Source organism: Lates calcarifer, linkage group LG11, assembly GCF_001640805.2.
Source record: "Lates calcarifer isolate ASB-BC8 linkage group LG11, TLL_Latcal_v3, whole genome shotgun sequence".
Taxonomy (NCBI): domain Eukaryota; kingdom Metazoa; phylum Chordata; class Actinopteri; family Centropomidae; genus Lates; species Lates calcarifer.
In genome coordinates, this window is record NC_066843.1 from 5,944,990 (window position 1) to 5,966,464 (window position 21,475).

General features: G+C 41.8%; 3 protein-coding genes across 3 annotated transcripts in view; 2 read left to right on the forward strand and 1 right to left on the reverse strand.

Moving 5' to 3' along the window:
* plekhh3 (pleckstrin homology, MyTH4 and FERM domain containing H3) overlaps nt 1–3,526 on the forward strand; it is a 32,858-nt gene extending 29,332 nt beyond the window's left edge. The window contains 1 exon segment of the mRNA XM_018702274.2: nt 1,125–3,526. Within this exon segment, the coding sequence (XP_018557790.1) occupies nt 1,125–1,595 (471 nt within the window). The 3' untranslated portion in view covers nt 1,596–3,526.
* Nucleotides 3,527–3,898: 372 nt separating this feature from the next.
* On the reverse strand, nt 3,899–11,585 carry tubg1 (tubulin, gamma 1). The gene is given in 12 exon segments (XM_018702265.2): nt 3,899–5,027; nt 5,630–5,791; nt 5,887–6,039; nt 6,141–6,152; nt 6,154–6,291; nt 7,030–7,116; nt 8,359–8,485; nt 8,569–8,648; nt 9,578–9,646; nt 9,746–9,913; nt 10,918–11,030; nt 11,383–11,585. Coding segments are annotated over 12 exon segments (1,356 nt in total). The 5' UTR covers nt 11,432–11,585; the 3' UTR covers nt 3,899–4,829.
* Nucleotides 11,586–12,524: 939 nt separating this feature from the next.
* Nucleotides 12,525–21,176, forward strand: retreg3 (reticulophagy regulator family member 3). Its single transcript, XM_051074065.1, is given in 11 exon segments — nt 12,525–12,580; nt 12,885–13,002; nt 13,004–13,161; nt 15,083–15,189; nt 15,623–15,653; nt 15,770–15,896; nt 16,121–16,205; nt 16,757–16,894; nt 17,612–17,691; nt 18,554–18,686; nt 18,777–21,176. Coding segments are annotated over 11 exon segments (1,581 nt in total). The 3' UTR covers nt 19,325–21,176.
* Nucleotides 21,177–21,475: the final 299 nt, after the last annotated feature.

The following is a 21,475-nucleotide window of genomic DNA, read 5'->3' on the forward strand; positions in this document are numbered from 1 at the left end:
CATGTAGTGTTCTGCAGAGTAAGTGAAAGAAGCACGCTGTCTGCTCATGATACCCCCCATCCCTCCCTCCAGCTCTTTGACCCACTTTAAAAACACTCATTAATTTGCTCTAAATAGAGAGCATACAACCTGCCGCATGCTAACCACCAAAAGTCTAACTTCCTGGCATTAAATGGCAACTGGGGGTGAGTTTTATTGCAGTGGTTAGATTAAAATATTAGGCAAAACATTTCTCAGAAACATAGATGTTCTTCCAAACAGACTTTTTTTTTCAGGAGAGAACAAGTCTTGCCTTTCACTGAGTAGATTTGCTTGCATCTTCCCACACGGAACAAAAAATCCCTCTGTGATCTCTCATGGGGCACAAAAGTGGCTTTTATTTATTTATTGGACGCAAAGGCGAATTGAAGTACAACTCAGAGAGGCTTCTACTTTTATGAACTTGAGGCCTCATATTGCCCTGACATGAATTTGCAGGGTTTTTAGCTACTGGGCAGGAAAAGAAGAAAGCCAGCGGATTTGCAGGGGGTGATTATGGTTAGGCCTGGAGTTAAGGGTGAGGGCAAGATTAGCTGGTGATTCAAGGGTTACAGTTAGAGTTGAAGAGTAGGTGAGGGTTGAAGCTTGAAGACATTTTCAGTCAGGGCTCTCACACACACCATGTTTAGGCAAGCATTAGTGGGAATAGAGTAAGGGTAATGGTCATGGTGGCTTATGGTGGTTTGGTGGTCATTTCCACCAAGGTCAGGTTAACAGAGAGACAGATGAACAAATGAACTCCTCCCTTCATTTTTTCCTGCAACAGCTGCTGAACAAAATATGTCAAAGTGGTGAGATGTCCACACACACGTCAGGCCTCTTTTTTTGTGTGTGTGTTTCGAGTGTGTGTGTGTGTGTGTGTGTGTGTGTGTGTGTGTGTGTGTGTCTGTCCGCTAGAAATTGCCAAACAGCATCATCCTCAGCTTCTGGAGGATCCAGTTTTTCTAGCAGCTGGATGACATCATCCTTCTCCACCCTCCTGTGACAGTGCCAGACAGACACTGAGACTGCCACCAATCTGACCTCTCTCTCTCTCTCTCTCTCTCTCTCTCTCTCTCCTCTCTCTCTCTCTCTCTCTGTCACAGCTGACTGAGATCATGCAGCTGATGAATGCGTATTTCAGTGCCATCCGTCACCAGCGAGGGAAAGGAGAAGATGCAGACGTCACCATAGCAGAAAGCACAGGGGTGGGCTTCCATCACCTGGCCTCGACACAGACGCCTACCCTCCTGGAGCTGCCCTCGCACCCCTGTTTGAGAGGAGCCCATACCCTGACCCCCCACCCCCTCCACCGTCCTCCTCCACGTGGCCCCTGTGAGGCCCAGCCCTACTCCTCAGGACCCTGTGCCTCCTCCGCTGGGAACGGCACGGCAGCCAAAACAAAGAGAGGGCTGTTTTCGCTCCCCATCCGTGAAAATAAACCCTCGCTGAGCTTTCCAGCCAAAGGAGCTGGCCGATGGAGGAGGGAGGGAGCAGGAACGAGAGAGGACGGGAAGGCAAGGGGTTCTGTTTTGCAAGTGAGGCCAGAAACCCACAGAAACCAATGCGGTTGCTGATGAGGTGTCACACACCCCCCACCCCATCCTGTCACGCAAACCACCTCTGTTACCCTACATGGCAACACCCCCCACCCCCACCCTAGCCCAACCTCGCTCCACCCCCCTCGACAATGTGAGACATTGGCGTGAGCCTTGCTACATCAGGGAGAGATAGCATCACAAGATTTAGGACTTGTGGCAACAATAAGCTGTGGTACTCCCCTCATGAAGGTATGGCTTAGAGTGAAAACACTACTCTCTTCTTTCTCTCTCTCTCAAAGTGTGCCATAATTGTATTACCTTTCCTAGAAGGCAGTCGTCCCTTATGCACTGCTGGAATAGTGCTGAGAACATTCAGTGACAAACCCTGCCCTGTCTTTGGCCCTCTCTTACTCTGTCACACACACACACACGCACACACACACACACACACACACACACACACACACACACACACACACACACACACACACACACACACTGACTCCCTTTCTCACGTGCCCTTATACTGACATGTTCATCAGAGACAGTTAGTTTTCATAAGGTCCCGGCTGGGCTTGCATTACCTGGAACTGTTGATGCAGTGAGCCATGTGAACTTGGAACTGGAAACAGATGTTGAACTCTGTAGCTAAGTCACTTTGGCTGCCACGGCCTTATAGACTTTTACTTATGGGATTATCAGTTGTGTGTGTGTTATGTGTGTGTTTGTGTGTGTGCGTATGTGTGTATGTTTGATCAAGAAAACCATTTCCTGGATGACACATTCAGGATCTGGGGTAATTGTGTTTCACAGAAACCAAAGGATTTTGGAGTTGTTTGTACATTGTTTCCACCAAATGCTCTGATTCGTCCTTTGTTGTGCTGCTTGTCTGGGCTGTAATCCTCGACATGAAACTTGGTTAACACTTGACTGATTGGATAATTTTGCTTATGTCAGTTACTATTCTAATGCAGCTCTGCTCTGCTGAAAATAACAGGTGCTTCTCTGTTTATTATTGTTATTTTCACAATGTAAATATCATGGAAGAAATTGAACCTAGAATACACATAAAACCCCCAGTCAATTATGTGGATCATTTAAGAAGTGACACCATATTTACCATGTGGAGCCCCATCTGTCCCCTATCTAAGCAGACACTTTTCTAATCAGGCCATTGATGCTTTTGTAGTATTATTTATGCAGACTTTTTGACTGTCCTTTATGTCTTAATTGCAGACCCAGGTGCATTTTGATATTTGGTTTGCTTTAACTGATCAGAGCAGTGAATGCTTTTGGTTCAGATGTGTAAATCCTGTGTAGCTCCTTCTTTGTGTTCAGTTTTAGTTTTCTTGTGAAACCAAAGTCTCACCAAGTCATGGGTTTGAGCATGGACCAAAGATGTTTGTTTTATAATGAGCTTTTATAACAAGATATTCTCCTGAAGCAGACCGATCCTCCCCAATATATTAGACTTGTTTTACATTTTTTTCTTTACACTAGAACATCTTGAAATATGAAGACTTCCTGTTTTATACATCATACACCTTATTTTATTATAGTAGATGACCATTTAGGAATCTGAGTACAATTGGCTTTTAAAGATAATTTTACAGTAATGTCTGCCACACAACCCCATGCAATAACTTCAGCTTCAAAACTAAAATTTTCTCACCATGGACGGCCTTGATGAGTCATTGCACAGTCAGCCCTGTCTCCTGCTCAGAAGCAGGTCTTTTGCTTTTTTTTACTGCAGCTGCAGGCAGCTCCAAGCTACATGTATGAGAAGAAAAAAAAAAATCAAACTGCAGATGTTGTTGCTTTGTATTATGCTTGTTTGTATGCTGCACGGTACCTTTTTATGTTACGTGTGTATAGTCAATTGCACTATTGTTTGTTTTTAACTAACTTGGAAGTGCAATAAAAAACTATAAATACTGTATGTAATTAATAAAAATGGCACCATTTTATCATGTTTAGTCATATGTACTATTGTTCAGCCTCAGCCCTCGTTTCCCCCGTTTCTTTTTCAGAAAATGTGCTTTCTTGTGCCTTGACTAGTGGAGCAGTGTCAGACTATTGTTTTCACAGAGGCACATTTTATAAAAGGCTTAAGTTTGGCGCCAGCAGCAGAGCTGAGAGCTACCTCCCCCAAGCTTTTCTGGTTAAAAACAATAGCTGGTTGAGCAAGCGTTGCTAAGTGCCTTTACGTTCCCCTGTGGTAATGAGCCTTAACAGAGTTAGATGAACAGCCACCAGGACACAGCAGCTCCAGGTGAGGGAGAAAGTGGTGTTTCATCATTTTGCAGGAAAGGACAAAGTGTGACTATCCCAAAAGCAAATCATAATAGAAAATGTGTTTATTCATCATTTCAAACAGGTCCAACAAGCAAAGCAACATGGAACAGTATATTCACTGAAACGATACAAAGAATGCCAGCGAACCAGCTATTCTTTAAAGTCTATTTACAGGCATAGAAATGAGGTGTGAAAACAAGATCCCTACGTGTACATTTTTTCAAACTGTTACTTTCTTTACTGTAGGTGCCATTTTTGGCCTGAGCCCAACTGAAACTTGACATTCTTGTTGGGCATGTACAGCGGTGACAAATGAGCAATGTGTATCAGCAGCAGACAAATGGTACAAAGCACCATGTCAGAAAATGTCTGTGATATAAGAACCTACATTTACCATCATGCAACGCATTCTGCCAGTCGTCCTCTCATTATTCGAGGAAGTCATTTGGTAGGCTGTGGATGTACTATTGTATTTCAGCTGTAGTAGTTACTGCACTCAGTATAAAAAAAATAAACCAAACACAAGGCAACATGTTGTCTTACATTGCTGAAAAAGGCAAAGAAAAGGCTACAAGGAAGCAAAGCTGAGTTTGGGAGAAAAGAAAAGGACGACTATTAACAAAGACTGTTTTGTGGAACACACTTATCAATGCTTTCTGCACAGACTTGCACTTCACAGGACTGTTAGGTTGAGGATTGACTTATATAAACAGGGTTTGAGAATTTTCCATTTTACTTTTTGGTTGAAATAATGACAGTGGGTGTTAACATTAAGGGTGAGTGAACTCTCAGACAGATACACGCCATACTATTACATGCTGTAAAAAGCAAATAAATAATTTTTTCAGAGAAAGCCAAATAACTGCTTATTCTGGGGCGCTTATGTGTACAAGGGACATAAATTGAGTTAGAATAAACTAACTAAGAATGTATGTTGACTGAGTTGTAGCTGAGTTACAAGACCTTTAAGTCCATTCACTGTTCCTGTGTGCCCCAGGAAATGTAGTCAGGCCGTGTAGCTGCGCTGTACTCATCCACCAGCTGCTGGACGACTTCACGAGAGTTGTCCAGCTCGTCAAAGTTGTCCTTGAATATGTCCTCTTTGCGGAACTGCTCCAGGAAGGCCTCACGCTTACGCAGTTTGTCATACTGCCGGCACGTCCGCTCAAATAGCTGTGGGACAGCAACAGAGGAGACATCAAAACTAAAACTAACCCTGAAAGGGGTTAAGTTTCAGGTTCTTAGTCTGACTACTTTAAAACTTGCACACTTTCTGTTGCTTTTTTTTTCCTTCTATGTTACAAGAAAGGAAAATGAAATCTGTGACTTCACTGAAACTTCCTTAGAGAGCTGTAATTTCCCCTTACTTAAATTTAAGACCTGAAGTGTTGAGAAAAAGAAGTTTGATTCTGGCACTGTAATATGACTATCCATGAAGGTTTTCTCAATCATCTCGTCTGAAGTAATTTAATGACATCACAGGAACGAGTTTTCCCCCAGTTTCACAGCTCATGTTTTAAATCGGCAAAAAGAAAAAGACATGTCTACAGTGTTGAGGAAATGTCTAGTTTGGCAGCGTAACAATCCAAAACCTAATTTTTGTGGAATTCCCCTCAAACTACTTCTGCGGCAGCTCAGCTTCACTTTTAGGACAATGCATAACCTCAAGTATTGACTCAGAACAAACACGGACACAGGTCTCTGCTGTATAAATACACACTGGAGGAGAATGTAACTGAACAGGCTGAGGTCTTGTAACTAAGATGAGCACTTACAGAGGAGATGCTTGTGTGGTTGGCCATCATCAGACCACTGACTCGGTGGGCTGAGGGCAGGTATGGGGACTTCCTGGACAATGCCACCTGGATGCTGGCAGGACCCCAGGGAATGAAACTGGCGAGTTTACGTTCTCGGATCCTTTGAAGGCTTTTATGCACCTTGAGGAGATTCAGTCGAAATAGCTTTTAACATTTGACATGTTTAGAAATTTGGAATTCATTAGATTATATATGTTTGACATACACTCTCATACCTGTGTGGGGTCAACCTCTCCCTGGATGATGTTGAGGATGGCGATGTAGCAGTGGCTCGGCTGCCTCTCTCTTCCCGTGGACACCATCACATTCTTTGGCTGCAGAAGCCTCCTCATCACATCCAGCACTGTGGTTTTCCTCACACTGGCAACCTGAGACACAGCAGGGTCAAAAGTCAACATCTTAGAGACACTCAGTATTTCAAATATTAGCTGCTGATGTGATCTCTTTCAGCGGTCTGACCACAACTCACCGACTGGTCAGTTCGTGAGTGGTGTGTACCCAGTCATAAGGAAGTGAAGGCGCGGTGTGGGGATGAGGGATGCAATCAGGCCAATGAGGTCGTTGTTCATGTAGCCTGGGTAGCGCAGGGTGGTTGTGCTTGCAGACATGATGGTGGAAACCTGTGTGTATTGAGGTTCAATTAGACACAGAGCTTTTGAAGTGACTGGTTAGAGCTTACAAATTAAAAGTTAAGTTAGAGTTGCCGGGTAGCTAAGGACTGTCTTGTCAAGAAACACAAAGAGCAGGAGATGAGTTAGTGTGAAGAGTTTTCTGCTCTCTGTGCTGAAGCTTGTAATTAAACTGGATGTCCCTGCTCTGCCTTCGTGAACCATCTAGTACTGATAGTCCACATGTGTAATTATAAAGACCTTGCAGCTGCTGCAGATCCTACTTTTCATAAGCATAAAAGTCCTAAAACTATGATATTGTTTTAATATTTAATCTATTTTACAGGAAGAAATAAAATAAAAATAGTGAATTGACCCTATGCTTGAAAATAAATAAAGAGATTTTATTTGATGGCCATTTCATCCAGCCCTAAAAGGAGTGTAGCTTAAATTCAAAATCTGTTTGGCTTGTCACACAAGTTGACATATCATATTTGGAAAGTGCAGCCATGTGCAGCTCATTAATAAGGGAGCTGAAATCCAGTCTGACATGCAACTGACTCACCAAACTAGTTTGTGAATCCTGTAATTTTGTGACACATGTCTAGTACAGCCTACCTCGATGTTTGTCTTTGTTCATCTACAGGCAGGTAGGCTGCTGACATACGAAAATGAAAACCGGTTGACTGACAAGCTGAGAAAACATCTGGGGGAGGTAGAGCTGGTTACAGTGAGTGATGTGTCACTTACCAGTTGATTGATCTGGGAGAATGAGGGGTTCTGGATATGCAGTCTGTCTGTGGCGATGCGATTCAGGGCTGTGTTATCCAACACCACCTGATACACAGCGCACGCACACACACACACACACACACACACACACACACACACACACGCCCAGAGGCTTATTATTAGACAAATAAAGAGAAAAATTAAGGAAGAGATTCCCTCCAGCACAACAACGCGGTGAAAGTCAATACACTAGTGCAAAGTTAAAGAAAGAGTGAGAGGGTACTGGAGTAATGACACAGTCAAGGAACCTTTTAAGCAGCAACACAGTGTGCTGTTGTTAGGAGAGCTGAACATAAAAGACACACTGTACAGTCGCAACAGGGGGACCAATTCTTGGACAGATTCTATTAGCTCTCTGGCTAATTTAATCAGCATGAGGGCCTTATGCAAGATGCTAGAGGAAGTAGGTATTAGGGAGGAAACACCATTAGACTGTCAGAGCATCTCAGACTAATACAATCACCGATTTAAGACTGAGATTTAATAAGTTCGATTTGTAATGCCTCAATGCTGGCGCTGCAGTTTGCTTCTTTATTAGCCTGCTAGACAAGCACTACTGCAGCCTGTTCAAACAAGGAACTGTTAAAAGTAAAAATAACTTCATCTGTCATAGTTTCACAAATCAGGCCAGAGCAGATTTTGAAATTGACTGAAGTGTTGAAGACAAAAATAACCTTCAAATGTGTCAATGCTTTTTTCACTGTATGTCTAAAAAGTGAACTGTAGGCTGTATATTATTTGGGTGTAGTGTTCCTTTAAAATCCACATTAAACAAGCCCAGCCAAAACTAGTCCAGTGCAGAATGGGTTTGTGTTAATAACATTTTTTAAGGCACTGTGACAACAGTGTATAATAGGCCTGTGAGACTTAATCAATCTTTATTCATGTAAGAGTTTTTATATGTCTTTGATGTCTTAACACAGTTTCACATCTGTACTAGCTGCATTTTGACCCTTGCCATTTACGTAAGAACACATGAGGCCAAATTTATTTAAGTCTGACATCAGATCATAAATTTACTGGCAATATGACTAACCAGTCTCTTAATAAAATTATTTTTGTTTCCCATTTCAGCTCATTGATAGGGGAAGACTTTAGCTACTGTTGTATTTTAGCTTTGGTTTGATCAAGTGACACAATTACAAGCTAACCAGGGCCTGTTAAGGAAAAAAAAACATGTAGTCATTTTTATGTCGTCTTGTGAGGGTATTAAGTGCCATGGCTGTGTTGTGAGGCAAAGGGAGCTGTGGGATTAATCAAGATCCATTCATGAGTGCCGCTGCTCACCACACAATCTGCGTTCTGGGTGAGCCTCTTCAGCGTCAGCAGCGAGTTGTATGGCTGAACGACCACGTCACTCATTTCATCCTGGTTTGGGAAAACAGAGTAAGTCTGCACCAGCTTCTTTGGGTACCTGGAGAGCAGAAGATATATATTATTCATGCACATACTAAATCACAAAAAATGTAAGTGAATAAGCTGCATGTGTGTGTGAACCTGTCATTGAGTTTCTCCAGCAGATAGGATCCCAGCCCTGACCCTGTCCCCCCAGCAATGGAATGACACAGGACAAATCCCTACAAAGACAAAGGGTTACTCATTACTTGCAGTTCAGACTTACAGCTACAGCATGTGCCACGTGTGTGTGTAAAGCTTACTGTAAACTCCACTGATGCAGAAAGCTGAGTGTGTGTGGGTGAGCAAATGCCTCTCTTTCTAGGCAGTTATATAAATGGGAGTGCAGCCCCACCTCACAAATAGGCTCCCTTGCCCCCCCAAGACAGCCCTGTAATACCTGCCTTCTACAGCTCGCCCGGCTATTATCACCAGACATTCTACACACCACACCCTGCCAACATACACATGCTCACGGCAGCCTGACCCACCTTCCTATCCAATACACACACAAGTGCACGCACTAAATAATAATGTGGGGTCATAATGTGAATGAGTTACAGAAATTGCAGACCTTAGAGGGGAAACGCGAGTGTTATTTTATGGGAGGCTGGCAGCTGAAGAAAGTCCACCAAAAAGAAAAAAAAAAAAGAAGCTAAGAATAATAGAGAGGCATGGCTGAGGCTTTGCTGAGTTTAAGATGACAGGCACTGGCACCATTTTAACAGGTCGTTTCTATCAAGTCATTCATTTCTACGTGGATTTTACCACAACATAGGCACAAGAGTCAGCCTGAAAGAGTAAGAAAAGTCATGTTGGAATACTATCAAGTATTCCCTGATACTGTTCAGACCATGGATGAATTACTGAACAGGCCTATCGGGGTGGTGCCCATAACTTATTACATTAACTAGAAACAACACATATTTTGATACTTTATTGGATGTTTGACGTTCAAGCTTCAGCAGCAAGTTGCTCTTGACTATGTAATATTTCTTCACACAGCCATATTACTTCATTTCTAAATCAGTTTTCCAAATTCCACACTGCCACAGCCCAGATCACCCCCTGCCCCCGGGGACAGTTGGTATGCGATAAATGATAAACTTGCCTCCAGACTGTCACTGCCATCTGCCTCCCGGTCAATGATGTCAAAGATGTCCTCTTGGATTTTTTTGCCCTAAAAGGAAAACATTGTAGATGTATCAGGTTTTTATGTCTTTAACTGTATAAGAATTACAGGAGTTGAGGGAAAGCACATGTAATATTCAGTGGTCACCTGTGAATATCCACTGGCCCAGTTGTTGCCAGCACCTCCTCCATGCTCAGAGAGGTAGATGTTCTCTGGGTTGTACAGGTTTGCATAAGGGGAGTTGAGGATGGAGTGGATCACCCTCGGCTCCAGGTCCAGGAGGACTGCACGGGGGATGTAGTGTTCATCGTCAGCCTGTGGAGTTTAATGAGTTTTATTAGCTGGTCAAAGTTCATTGTCTGTAAGATGCTGTGTTCTGTGTGCTGTGCTGTGATGTTCTTATAGTGGCTGGGTTACTTCAGTTTATGCTACAAGCATGCCATCTAGTGGCAAACAGTGCTGTTGCACCTAAGCTGCACACAAGCATCAATAGGCTGTATTTACACTCACTGGGCACTTTATTGTAAACACCTGTGCACCTGCTCATTCAAGCAAGTATCCAATCAACCAATCAAGGGGCAACAGTGCAATGCATGCAACCATCAGTTTGGGTTCACATCAAACATCAGAATGGAGAAAGAATGTGATCTCAGTGACTTTGACTGTGTTGTGATTATTGTTGCCAGAGAGCTGGTTCGAGTATTTCTGAAACAGCGGAAACAGTCTCTTCGAATTTATTAAGAATGGATCCAAAAAGGGAAAACATCCATCGAGCAGCTGGACAAAAACGCCTATTCTGTGAACATAAATGGCTTGTTGATGAGAGACGTCAGAGGAGAATGACCAGACTGGTTGGAGTTGACAGAAAGTATATGGTAACTAAGATAACCACTCTTTACACTCTCTACAACAATCAACAGCTTATCAGAATAGTGTTGCTGACCATGTGTACCCCTTGTGGCCACAGTTTACCTGTTTGATACTGCACCATGTCACAGAGTAAATTAAAATTGTTTTATGAACACGACAATGAGTTCAGCGTACTTCAGTGGCCTCCCCATTCACCATTTCTGAATCCAACGGAACATTTTTGAGATGTGAGCAGCAGATTTGCAGCACGAATGTGAAGCTGACAAATCTGTAGAAAGTATTTGTTGCAATCCTGTCGGCATGGAGCAAGACGTTAAAACAATGTTTCAACCATCTTGTGGAATCCATGCCACAAATAATTGAGGCTGTTAGAGAGTAAAGGGAGGCCCTATACAGTACCAGTATGAAGTTCATGTTAATGTGAAGCTGTAAATTCTTGCTCCGGTTACCTGATAGAAGAACACATCTTTCCTGTCGGTCCCTTCGGTTGCAAACTCCTCAACTATCCCCTCTGGACTGATGCCATGCTCCGCACATAGCTGCTTCCAAAACTCAAAACCGACTGAAAAACACAGAGAAACGGATGCAGGTTGACATAATGTTAACGCTAGGCCATGTTAATCAACCTTTGGTGACCTTACTGGTTTAATAAACAATCAGTTAACATATCAAGTAGCATAGCCTGCACCGGTAGCTAACGTTAACGTGTATCAGATGACATTTCCTGTGAAGCAACCTCATTAGCCACAAGTCAAATAGGTTTTTGAGCTTAGCAAGACTTGATATGAGAACTTAATTAACGTCGTTACACAGTAATAAGCCTGACACCTTAGCTAGCTGACTTAGTTTAATGTTGGACACTGGCTAGGAGCAGGAGGATACCAATCTTAACATTAACTACGTCTTTCACGTACTCTGATTTCCACATTGTCCCAGCTGAAGCGTAATGATTTCCCGCGGCATGTTCGGCCCTTAGTTGATCCTTGTATAGCTAGCCTACTGGCCGCTTGCTAGCTAAATAATACAAGAAAACCAGACCGCCTCAGTTCCAACAACAGCAGCCGCAGCAGCAACAGCCCGCTCCTTCCCGCTTGGTGCTGATGTGACGCCCCGAGCAAATGTCTCAAACCGCTATTAAATATGCACACTGCCGCCTACTGTGTCGGAGTGTGTACGGCAGACTAATCGACACATTAAAATACATATTATCATTATTGTTGTTGTTATCATTTGCCGGCGACAGTAAAGATGCTCACAAAAAATTAGACATAAACAAACCTGGGACTTGGGTATGGTGCACATCAATGGGTCTACCCTGATATTTAGGTAGCCACTGTGTCTATTCTGACACTTATTGGAGTTGATGGTTGCAATAAGAGTGTTTATGCAACTCTGTCTATTGTAAAAGTTTGTTGTTTAATGTTTTAAGTGTTGCTATGGCATCTTATTTAACTTGAAGAAGCTCGGTACAGTTTCATGTGCTGTTCTGTTAGTTTTCCCTTAACCTTTGACATGTTTCGATATATTTGCTGTTTTATAGTCAAATAATGACTTTTTCCCTGAGTAAACATTACATATTCTTCAGCTCTAATTTTCGTCATAATCCGTACCCGTTATGTTGTCTGCATTGATGCTTGTGTATTTATAAGTTTGAGTTTACCTGCCCTCTTAAGGTCACAGTGAGTAACTACAATTGTGCTCTACTAGTCAAGCTTTTGTTGTTGTTGTTGTTGTTATTTCTTTTAACAAACTATGAACACTGAATTGACAGCGATTTTATTCAAAGTGCTCTGGTAATCATGTCTCAGTTGCATTTTTTCTCTCACAACTACCTGTTGGACTTTATTTTTGTTTTAGACATTTCAAAGTTTGCTCCAGCTTTATCGGGCTCTCATAAAGCCACACAACAAAGAAAAACCGATCCATGAATAACATATTTAATATTTAAACCAAGGCGTTGTAGATAATTTAAGTCCTGCTGACTTGCTCGTTTGTTTGTCGTTGAAGGGCTTCAAAATAAACCTAAATAAACATTCCTACTCCACGTGAACGCACCATGACACGGGGGCCCGTACGAATTCTGATTGGGCTGCTGAGGTCTCAGAAAAACAGGTTACGCCATATTGTTAGTTTCCGAGGAGAGCGCCACATTTCTGCAAAAATGACAAAATAGTAGGTGTCAGTTCATTTAAAAAGCATTTCCCTAGTGTCTTTGATAACATGCTCGCTTGTGACATAGTCAGGTGTTCATTATTAGACGCTAACACGATGATTCAGCTTGGCGTGGCTAGCTATTAGCTTAAATCCGTTAGCGTAGATCTGTTAGCCGGTGCTGTGAGCGGAGCAGCTCTGGCTCTTCGCTGCCCCTATTCACGCTCTCTACCTGTTTCCACTTAAGTCTTTATTTGTTTTACAGGCTTACTTTATCCACAGTAGACGCTAAAATGGCGCACACTGGGGCAATGGAAGACGCATCCATGGAGGATTGCTCTGCCAAGCAGGGGTCTAGTGTCTGCCTGCGAAGTCGACCGTGCTTCCAGCGAGAGAGACAGTCAGGTACGGGCTGTCAAAGCCGCTCTTCAGTCCAGGTTGGGGCCCTACGAGCCCGTCCTGACCTACCTACAGTCCGTCCTGGTGTGGGAGAGACCCTTTCAGTGTCTGCTTCTGTATACTGTGGTCAACGTTGTGTTCTGGTGAGTCCCGGTTTATGTTAGATAAACTTTGTGTGTTCTGATGGAAGACTTGTTCTGTCCCTTGAGTCAGTGTTATCGCAACCTACATTCAGACAATACAGACACTGTTCGGTCGTTAGGCGAAAGCCAACGTGACTGAGAGCAGCTGGCGCCTGTGCACAATGCAAATGTTTCACCTGTCAATTCAAGACAAGACAGATGGCTGGCTAGTGGCTCTATTTATAGACGCACTCTACAGACACTTCAATCCTCATTCTAATGTTGCTCTTAAATGGACTGGCTTCTTAATGTTGACAACATAATGTGTTGTACCAGTTTTATTGTTGATGCTTGTGTGTGTGCGAGACTGAAAATTGAAGTTGAATCTGCAATTTACAGGTCCACGCGTCGCCTCTTCTGAAATAAGTCTGTTTGTTGGTTTCGTACAGCACATGTATAAGACATCAAGTATAAAGCACATGTCGGCGAATAGCAGTGTATTTCTGCCTTGTCGTGTGTAATTACCAGTGATCGAAAAAGGAGTACTTTTAGTCTCGTTTTAAGAAAACAGCTCAAGTAAAAACACAGAAGAATTAGCGGCAAAATGTGCTTTAAGTATCAAAAGTAAAAGCTGTCATAATGCAAAATGTTTCCATTCACAGTGCTGTACTGTATTACTATTGTTATTACTACATAGTACTACATACACTTAAATCTTTTTAACATGGACATGAAAGTACAGAAGAAAATCGGCAGGAGAGTGAATAGTGACAGGTTTTGGCTGAACTAGGTGACTTTTAATATTCTTACATGACAAGAATCACTGACCTGGGACACAGAAAGCCTGGCTGGCCAGCCTGCTTGTTGTGCTCAGGCATTCGGCCTTTATTCGATTAGACCACTGGGCATGTCAGGCCATTCATCCTGCCTCAACACACACTAAGTGGCACAGGCTAGTTTCTGCCCAAAGAGATGCATTCATATCCCTCACTAATGCATGAAGCGACTCATCACAGGGAGATGGGGAGGCAGTATGGGCAACTTTTGGGACAGAGGGTCATTGAGGTTGTCCTGCTTTTTACTCTTACAGCACAACCCATTTTGAACATACAGGAGTGGAAAATGGGCACAAGATAATAAAATCCAATACCACCACACAACAAACGACTTCTTCAGAATTTGCTGTAGAGTATAAATATTCATAAAGTGTTTTATTGTTTTTGTATTATTTTATTGTACAAATATTCATATTGTTGTGCCCTTCATATGTATTGGGCTAGGTCCAACTAAACCTTTGTTTTTTGTTTTTTTTTTAAACTAACTGTATGTACTAATTGCACTGCTACCCCAAATACTAATACACCTCATTCTGCCAACAAATTCTTTGTTATGTTAATCTTTTACTGCTGATTGTCAGAATGTTATAACACTGTTGTGGTCAACAAATTGTGAAGTCTTGTGATCCGAAACTTGAGCAATACTCAGTTTTGTTGAGGATCCAGGCAGTGAAATCAAGTTGTGTGAAAATGGACAATGGTCTTTTAAAGATGCAAACCACCCAAAACAACACCTGTGATCTCACACTTAAGATGTACAGCCTGTAGTTGTCCATTATTGGTGAACAGGATTCAGTTATACTTTTTTGTGTTACAGCAGTACTTTTTAAGAAGAAAATGTAATCCTCTTATCCTATTATGTAACCATCTTTCCTGATTAATTTCTAATGTTTTGTAACTGGTGTAGCACACATCAGAATGTGGGATAAGTTCCTCTTTTTTTTTTTTTTTAAGTTCTGACTAAAGGAAACAGTGGATCATCACTCAAGGGTTTTGTGGTTTCATGAATGTACTAAGTTGTTGAATTATATAACTTATTAATAGTTTACTCCTGGGGTAACAGGCATGGGATGTACAGTCTGTTCATGTGTTTTATTCCCTCCCAGGTTCTTCGCCCTGACTTCACTGCGCCTACTGTTTCTGCTGGCTTCTGCTCTGGCTGTGGTTGTTTGTGTTGATACCTGGAGAAACAAGATCTGGCCAGAGATTAGAGGTGCTACAAGTTCCCTCAATGGGGTTCTTTATTTTTCAGAGTCTGGCATGTTCTGTATTTTTATTGTTTACTTTACCCCGATAGTGCCCTAGTTTTCCTCTGTTAATTGTATCTTAGATCATTCCTCAGTTGTCTGTGATTGCAACAAATGTACTTATATAATCAGAACAGATAGAACATAGGCCAGAAGCACTGCATCATGGACTTAACCAGTGATTTGTATTTCACATGGAGCCGTTAATGTTTTTGAGCTTTCTATTATGTGCAGTCCTGAGGAGACTGTAGATGAAAGAGAGAACACAAGCTAACATGCACAACATGTTCAAGCTTCTTTTCTATACTGTACATTCAGTTAATATTAATATATAATATTGATGTACGTTGTGGTATGTAATGTTTCTTAAAGTGATGGATGTTCTCTCTCTCTCCACAGTCAGAAACCTGGATGAATCAGAAAATGAAAGGTTAGTTAACTTAAGTGCAGTTTTGTAATAATTGTCACCAGCAACCATTAGTGCTGTTTTGACAGTGCTAATGAGATGTGAGATAAAAGTGTTCATAATACTTTCTGTTTGTCTAGCTGGGGCCTCGTGCAGCCTGGCATCCTCAGTGTGCCTGAACTGTGCCACCATATTGCTGAGGCCTGGGTCAGTGGAGCAGTTCTCACATCCAGTGTGGTGCAGTACAAACGACACAACCCTGGCAAGGTGAGGACCACATATGCATGTATATCACAGCATCTGTCTTTGATATGGAAACTCACCTTTTTAAATTGTGTATTTAATGTCCCTATCACTACTCTGATTGCCTCTGGTCCTAATTGCACACAAATAATCCATCCAGTGTCAACAATAAGCAGTGCAGTAATTCACCACAACCAATGTGTTATAGGTGCTGACTTGATTCCCTGTGTGTTTTGTTTCTCTGTCAGTTTTGCGTCCTGACCTGTGGAGTGTTCTCCTGTCTGGCTATAGTTGGGCGCTACATTCCTGGACTGGTGCTCTCCTACTCTGCTGGTAAGTAAGCAGCGCTAACTATAGACCCAGGCCCCTTCACAAGACCACAATGCCAGGGAAACGCAGCCTGACTGGTTCTATTAAAAATGCATGGGTGGTGAAACCAGATCCGTGGTGCCCCAGTGAGAGGGCCTAGCCTGTGAGGTGATTAAAGCCAGGATGAGACACACGGGGCAGGAGTGAAGGGAGCCAGGCAGAAAGCTAAGGAGGTCAGGCTGAGACTGAGCTAATCTCCCAACCTCCAACCAGTGTAGGCTGCAGAGCCGGGAAGGCAAGACCTGCCAAGGCCCTCTGCTCTGACGTCTGAAACAATCCACAGCAGCTTGTAATCTACCTGCTAACTCCCTGCTATTCCCTCTGTTTCACTTTGTCTGTATTTCTACCTTAAGCTGACACTCCATGACCTTGTGTCTGTCTGTCTACACTGAGCAGAGTACTAGATACTGAATCTATACACAAACAGGAATGACCACTATTTTTTTCTTGTTACAGTACATACACTAAACAATGACCTCTTTTTTTCACAATGACTTGTAATTTTTGTCCTCTAGTGTTGGCTACTCTCCTGGCCCCTCTGGCAGCCTACCACAGGGTTTTTCAGCATGTGTGTCTGAAGCTGGACCCAGTCCTGCAGCGGCTGGATTTCAGCGTTCGTGGATACATGATGTCAAAGCCTATTGATAATCAGTGTAAGTAGTACATCAAATTAAACTTTCTGCCTGCTGATCTGACACTGCAAATTGAATTAAAAAGCCACAATTGAACTTGAACCAAATAAATGCATTGTTGAGATTACCATCGCACACATTAAATTATGCCTAATAACATTATTCTCTTTGGGTCAACATTTGATCAAGTAACAGATAAAATGGTGCCTGTTCTCAACACATTTATGGAATTTATCTTATTAGGCATTTTCACCCAGCAATCATCAGTTTTGGCTTGAATTTTGCTGACCATCAGCTGCAGCCAGTCAGATCATCAGAGTAAACAATTGCTTCAGTGTCCTCTGGTGGCACATGACCACATGATGTTAGTTTGAATTGATAAACTGAGTACATCTCTTGTTTTGTAAATGTAAAGGAATAAGGATGTAAATACTTTTGTCTTGATTTATTTTAAATTGCATATTGTTCACTTTCATTTATATGCCAGTAACAATTTGCTAACATTTTGAGTTAAACCATTTTTCTTTTTATACTTGATTTCAACATAAATTGATTTAGTTGTTGTTTGACCATATCACAGACTGTCTCTACATCTGTACTTTAATCATTCCCCTAAAACCAGCTGTCCTGTGAAGTGTTATTTTGACTATGTATACAGAACTTTCCCTCCTCCATCTTAATGACTTTCTCCAATGAGTAGTAATCTTTTGTCTGTATGCTTGTGGTTCCGCTTTGCAGTCTTGCGCAGGCCTATCCGTGGTGCAGCCTCAGGTGAAGCCAGTGACAGTGAGGAGGAACTGGCTGCTTTCTGCCCAACAGTAAGTCTGTTTAAAATCTTTTCGTTAATTAAACTGTCTCTAATTTGGTTTGGTGTTTGTGAACATATTCCTCTTACTTTCTGTGTTGTTACCTAAAGGAGTCCATAATTAGGCCATGGCTTATATTGCTTTTATATTTAATATTAAAGATATAAAATTTTGTTATGGGTTTCATTTTCATTGGTAAATTTTTTTTCAAAATCGGTGTCTGTGAAAGGTTATCCTTCACATTATGCGCTCACATAGTTGCTGTGACAACATTCTGCACTTTTGGCTCCCTAAATCTAACATTTACTTTCACTTAGTGTGAACATTTGTTCATTGTGCAGAGTGCACCTCATGATGTTTGTGTGTGTGTGTGTGCGTGCATGCGTCTGTAGACACATGTTAAAGCTTGTCTGTTCACAATTCTATGGTGGTTAACACCTCTGTTCTGTTTATGGAGTGTCAACGCCTGTGCCACATTGTTTATTCAATGAGAAAATGGACTGTTGGAAACTTAAGGCAGCTTAAATAAGATGTGTGAAGGTGTAAGTTATAAAATTAAAACACACAGATAAATCATTTGCTTCATATTGCACCTATGGCTTTGTGTTTCATTAGTGTTATTTACAGTAGCACATCTAGGCTTCCTGTTGAGGTTAGGAACTTCACATAATGTGCTGCATCTGTTATGTCTATTTTTGTCTGTGGAAAGTGTGAGAGCAAACAGAGAAAATAACTAAACAGTGGAACACAGAGCATTTGCAAACCTTTTATGACAGAGCAAAAGAGTAAAGGTTTTTGCCTAGATTGTGATCTAAAAATTAAACAAAGGCCAACCTAAAATTATTGAACCTTTCAAATGTTGTGTCTATTTTAGTTTGATGATGCTGTTGTTGCGAAGGAACTTGCGCTGACAGACTCTGAGCACTCTGATGCTGAGGTGTCCTACACTGACAATGGAACGTTTAACCTATCACGAGGCCAGACCCCACTCACAGAAGGCTCTGAGGGTACGTATGCAGATATTTCAGATTTTCTTTCTTTTTTATGTTCTGGTTTGTTGTTGACTCTGACCTTGTTCCTGTCTGTATTTTGATCAGACTTTGACAGACACAGTGATGCTGAGGAATCCTTTGCTCAAGACCTCCCAGACTTCCCCTCCATAAACCCTGATGCCACTCTAATGGATGATGATGACGACACAAGCATCGGGCTACCTAGTCTCGGTCCATCTGGGCTAGCTAGTCATCGGGCTTCAGTGCTGGATGTGGATGCTCATCTGGACTCTGACCAGGAGGATCTGGATGCAGAACTTTCTCTCAGCGGCCTGCCACCTGCCTCTGATTTCACAGGAGACTTGGCCGGAGTCATCGCCAGCAACATGATCCAGGCAGCGCTGGCTGGGGCACTGCAGCCTCGGCCTCCTGCTACTCAGCGCAGGGAAGGCCCCCCCAAGGCCGGAGCCCACCGAAGCTACCGCAAGCAGTCCAGCTCTGAGCTGGACACAGACTTGGATGGAGAGGACTTTGAAATGCTGGATCAGTCTGAACTGAACCAGATGGATCCCCTCGGAGGAGGAGGAGGTACTAGACGGGGAGAGAGCCAGGGATCTAACTTCTTATCTAGCCTGCTGGGTAAACCACAGTAAAGTGTGTGTGTGTGTGTGTGTGTGTGTGTGTGTGTGTGTGTGTGTGTGTGTGTGCGTGCACGTGTGTGCGTGTGTGCGTGTGCATATCAACATGTACAGTGGTGTGCATGTTGATGAGCTGCGAATGAGTGTTGTGATAGTGTGAAAGATGATATTAGGTTCCAGCAGCCCTGCTTCTGATTGGCATAAGTTTATCACTGTGAAGTATTTTTTTTCTATCTTTTCAGACTCTTTCTCCTCTACTTTAATCCCTAATCATCCAGAAAACCTTTACTTTGTAGGCTGAGCAATAGGAAATGCAGCAACAAAAATAAAACACATTAAGACAATAAAATAAACCAGCATTATTGAGCCTTGTTGCAGTCTTGTAACTTTATGCACCCAGAGGTTTGAAGGGTACTGGCAGTGATTATAAATGAAGAACAACAGTGCCCATTAAAATCTTTTTTACTAGGAGGTCTATACATACAGGGCTATTTAACATGGGACCAAATATGACATTCCTGTTGGTTGAGCTGAGCCACGTTGCTTTGATAATATTATTATGGAACAGCATTTCATGTCTCAAGTTCTTCTTTAGTGAGCGGAGTAGTTGAGATAGATAAATCAGAACTTTTTCCATGACATTTTGTTTTCCATTACTTTGCGTTGCTGTTAATGTTAGTCCTCTGCTGTTCTTTCAAGTGACATGTGGCTGTAATCTGTTATATGATTTATTTGATGTTACAGGTTTACAGAGATTAACATTTTTTCAAACACTTGTCAGCAGTTGAGGGTTTGGACAGCGATTCTCCTCTATTGTGAAGTTGAATATGTGGATAGAAGTTTTTCAGTCACTTTGTGTGTTTTTCTTTACTTTTTTCCTTTTCTGCTGACTAACCCATGAAGACTTATTCATACATTATTAGGAGATTCTTTTTTTTTTCCTTAAATGAATGTCACATTAGTCTTAAGATTTTGGACCCAGAGAAGCATTCAATGTTATGCTTGTTTGTTCATTGTATTTAAGAACTTGTGACCAGGGTGAGATAAGTTCTGAATATTTTTCATTTTCCTGCCCTTTAATGCAGCTCAACATATTGTGTCCATGTTTAATACCTTGAATGAGCCCTCAGTTTGTTTTCTTTTACAGAGGTAATATTTAAACCCATTTCTTTATATCTTTCATCTTTGTATTTCATGTAGTTGACAGTCATGCTGAAAAGGTATTCTTCATTTCATGGATCTTTTACTATTTTACTGGGGAAACATGTTTACATCAAAATGGGTATATAAAGTTTTCCTTGTATCCTTTTTTTTTTAAAGTGTTAGTTTGTAAAATTTCAAAGTGGCTTTATGTGCGGGTCGACTTGATTTCCTCTCGATGGACACACCATTTCAGTATGTCAAAAATTTACAGTGGAAATGGCACTTCAGACGTAAAGAAGCCACAGTTGAGATTTATTGAAATGATATATCAGAGAGTCTAAAAATGCTGGGTTTTTATTAGAGTAAAAAATGCTTGCTTTCCTTGTGTTATTTTGAGAAGAAAATCATAGCTGTGAGAGATTTAGCACAAAGAAAACTGCTGGATCCACACTCATGGAGGTGACGGAGAAAAACTGTGCACTGATAGGAAATTGCTGAAATTTTGAGGCTTAAGATGAAGAAGAGGTAGAGAAGTTGGTTTGTTTGACCACCTCAGTTAACAAGAAAGTTGCTCTCTGCTGCTTCATGAAGAGTTAGTTCCTCAGTATGAGTGATCTGTAGTCAGTTTGATAATGTAATGTGCATAGTAGTGTATTTTCTTCTCTGTAACTGGTTTTGATATGTTTTGATGTGCAAATCGTATTGAATAAAATGTTTGCAATTACTTCTGTCTCTGGTCAAACATGTACAGTAATCTGAAATGACTGATAAAGCTCTTTAGATTTTTCCATAGTGCCTGAACAGTCTTTGCAGTAGAAGTCTTAAACTGAGAAAATTATTCATAAGACACTTTACCCTGACAGTAGATCATGTAAAATGAGTTCAGTTTCAGATTAATCACAGCTGTGGACTCTCACACCTACTGAGCAAATTTAATGGACTAACTCAAGCACACAGTGAGTATCGCTGGCCTAGATCCTCTCTCTTGAGAAAGGAACCGATAAGGTAAGGCAATATTTCTGC